The sequence below is a fragment of the Drosophila biarmipes genome, chromosome 3R (genome assembly GCF_025231255.1).
Source record: "Drosophila biarmipes strain raj3 chromosome 3R, RU_DBia_V1.1, whole genome shotgun sequence".
Taxonomy (NCBI): Eukaryota; Metazoa; Arthropoda; class Insecta; order Diptera; family Drosophilidae; genus Drosophila; species Drosophila biarmipes.
This window is the reverse complement of record NC_066616.1, coordinates 26,702,838-26,706,112: the sequence shown is the minus strand read 5'-3', so window position 1 is coordinate 26,706,112 and position 3,275 is coordinate 26,702,838. Positions and strand designations below refer to the sequence as shown.

Here is a 3,275-nt window from a genome sequence, read left to right as displayed (position 1 = left end):
TGCCTGGCTATTTGCTCAGCACTTTAGTGACACGCATAAAAATTTAGTGGACTCATAGTCGAAGGTATTTTGATACCGACAATGGAGGAGGTGACGCGGGATTTAATTAACGCATTTCGAGGAGGAATGAGTATTCATTCAAACCCTTAACAATGGTAATAGGGAAAATAATTAAAAATCTCTATGGATCTGTAGCTAATTAAATTGTTGGTTAGAAGATAGTGATTAGGCAAATTTGGAAAAGACAAATAAAACAATTTGAAAACCTTCCTTCCGTTTCCTTTCACTAAGAGCTTAATACGCTTTTGATTTAAATTAAAACAATAAATTACTCACAGCCAGTTTTTTAAAAAACTCACAATAATCATGGCCTTTGGGAGCAAAAACTTTCGACCAAACTAAACTTTGCATAACTCATTTTGCAGTTGAGCGAGTTCAAGTGGCCACCTCCCAGCAGACACAACATCAAGCATACGCCATGTTATCAACGCTTAAAGCATATTTTAGCCACACACTTAATTACCCGAAAAGTCAAGTCGGAAAAAGCTGGCAGCGCTCGTTCCCTATGTTCCGCAAAATTTTGTGTGAGGGGGGAACCAGCCCCCCGGAATGCGGTGCTTAACTTTTCAACTGCAGCGGCAAATGGAAACCTCGGTGGCAACAAGAACAACGATCAAGCAGCAAATGCCCTGCAAAGTGTCGATAATTACCTGTAAAAGTTTGAGCCAAACCATTAGCAGCATAATGAGGCCTGTCTAGCATAGATTTCCCAGCCGGACCCAAGCAGCCGTTTCTATCGTGTGGCGCATTTCGAAAATCCCTCTGTCCCTCACCTCAAATGAAACAAAAACGAAGGCTAAGCGAGTTGAAGAGGGGCAAAAAAAAAAAAAGGAAACAAAGCCAAATACAGAAACAAAACTAAAACTTTCACCCATTTGAACTTGGGGCCAAAGGCGGGGGAAAGTGGCCGGAGCAAGGCAGGAGCCAGAGTTAAAATAATGGCAACAACCACACTTGACTGGCGTTGAGTGGTTCATAATTAAAGGGGAAAACCCCGAAAAAGCCTTGAACTCATTCAACTGGCTGTGGCTGCATTGCGTGCAGTTTGGCCCCAAAGTTGGCCAAGTTGCCCAGGCCGCACAATTGTTGCACGCACGCAGTACGACCGCCGTCAAGTGGAGTGCAAAAATGCCTATGGGCGTGTCCCCACTCGAAGGCCAACTGCACCTGCAACATTAAATGAAAATCTTGGAAAATACTAGAGTACTCACTAAAATATAAAACTGATTAAAAAAATATAGAACTCATCAGAATAAAAAGTATGCAACTATCTTTCGAGTATTTTTGACAGGCATAAAAATACTCGAAAGATAGCTATATTCAAATTAATATTACAGATAACTATAATTTCTTTAGGTGTACAAATTTGCTTGATTACATATGCACTTAGAGACACACACCTCAACACATATTCATATTTTGTTTGAGGCCTGGACAAGTTTTCCATGGACTCTAATTACCATCTTTGACTTGAAGTTGGCGTGGTCGAAGCAACTTTCTGCCTGGGTTAATTTCTTAATACTGCACTTGATTGCTGTTGCCTACTTTAGAGTGAAATTTGAGCGCAGAATGATTTTGTGGCGTTGTTGAACTTGAAAGTGGTAAGCAAATGACAGCTGACTTGTCTTTATGTAGTAATATGTTTAAAGCTTTAATACATTAAAATTTTGAATTCACATTTAATAAACATTGCAATTTCCCTTTCAGATCTGCTGTTCTTCAGAGTAACATCAATGAGTTCGTTATTTGATAATAAAATTAATTTTTCTTATGATCATTTCTTGCTTTCGTCTTCTTTCTTTTTGCCCTTGGCATCCTTCGCATCCTTCTTGGCGTCTTTCTTGGCATCCTTTTTCTCATCCTTTTTAGGCGAGGCCTTTTGTCCTTTTTTCGGTGACTTGCTGAGATCCACCACCTCCTCCTTGGCCTTTTCGCCGACATTCACGGCTAACAATCCTGCAGCCAGTGCAAGAGACAGCACCACAGCCACATAGCCGGTAGCATAAATCTCTGGGATCGTAAGAAATTTGTTTAAGTACCAGATCAAATGTCTGGTGCCTGCAACCAAGTGGTAGGCAAACGGCATCACCACCATCACCTTGGTCATCGTCACAAGACCGTGACAGTCGCATTTCTCGACCTTCTTCACAAATCCCTCCATATCGCCCTGCAGACAGAGTCCTCCAATGCCCAGGACCCAAACGAAGACGGCCAGGACAAAGCCGCTAATACGCAAGAAGGCCGACAAGGTCGAAGTCAGTTGGATCTTGTAGATGGTCAAGTGGGGCGACAGCACGCGTCCCAGCAACATATTGCGGTCGTCATAGGGCAAGTCGGGAGGTGGACGAAAGGGTATCACTTTCAGGATGACTGGCGGCACCAGGATATTACCACCAGGGCCAATGGTTGTGGGTCCACTCGCCTTCACATCCTTCGATCCTTGGCTGGCCAGCAGGCGAGCCGAGACCAGCGGTTTCTGGATGAGCAGCTGCCTCAGGATCAGACTGCTTCCATTCAGACTTCGAGCCATTGGGCGACTAGGAAGGCATTTATAAGAAATTATATAAGAGGTTTCCTGTTTGCTTACTCACCAAGCGTACATTTCAAATACAAATTTACTGTGTTATATGTACTTTAAAAAATAGTGTTTCTGTCAACAAAGTGTCAACAGATTTTATAAAATATTTGGAGAAGAAAATTTGTGACGTTTATATCTTTAAATAGAATTTTTTAACTATTGTTAGCTAAAAGCTCCATAAATGTCAAGAAAATTATCACAGTTTCTTTTCACTTATCTTTTTCACATATGCAGAGACTAATACATTTTTTTTCAATTCAGATGGACTGATGGAAATTCGATTGACGCTGTAATTGTATTATGCGGCCAAGGACCTGAGGACCTCATAAATATCCTGTGCATATGCCATCAATTTATGCGACGATTGGATGAGCTAAAATTCGATTTGGCGATGGCCAGGCTGCTTTATTAGATTTCTTTGGATTTACCTTCCCACCGTCGATAATCCACCGCTCGTTATTTTCCTTTTACACAGCAGCCAATTGAAGCCGGGGCTTTCCGCCTTAAAAGCATTCCCTCAACCGCTGAAATTTCATTTGCAGCTCCTTGCAATCATTTGCCTAAATAAATACGTGGCACACAACAAAGAAACCCAGAGAAGCGTCTATACACACTCTCAAAATCATTTCAATTTAAT

At 41.6% G+C, this 3,275-nt stretch overlaps 1 protein-coding gene across 1 annotated transcript; it reads right to left on the bottom strand.

Moving 5' to 3' along the window:
- Window positions 1–1,698: 1,698 nt before the first annotated feature.
- Window positions 1,699–2,792, bottom strand: LOC108024437 (uncharacterized). Its single transcript, XM_017094355.3, has 2 exons — window positions 2,652–2,792; window positions 1,699–2,597 (listed from the first exon to the last, which is right to left on the bottom strand). The coding sequence occupies exons 1-2, from the start codon at window positions 2,660–2,662 to the stop codon at window positions 1,835–1,837; spliced, it is 774 nt and encodes a 257-aa protein (XP_016949844.1). The 5' UTR covers window positions 2,663–2,792; the 3' UTR covers window positions 1,699–1,834.
- Window positions 2,793–3,275: the final 483 nt, after the last annotated feature.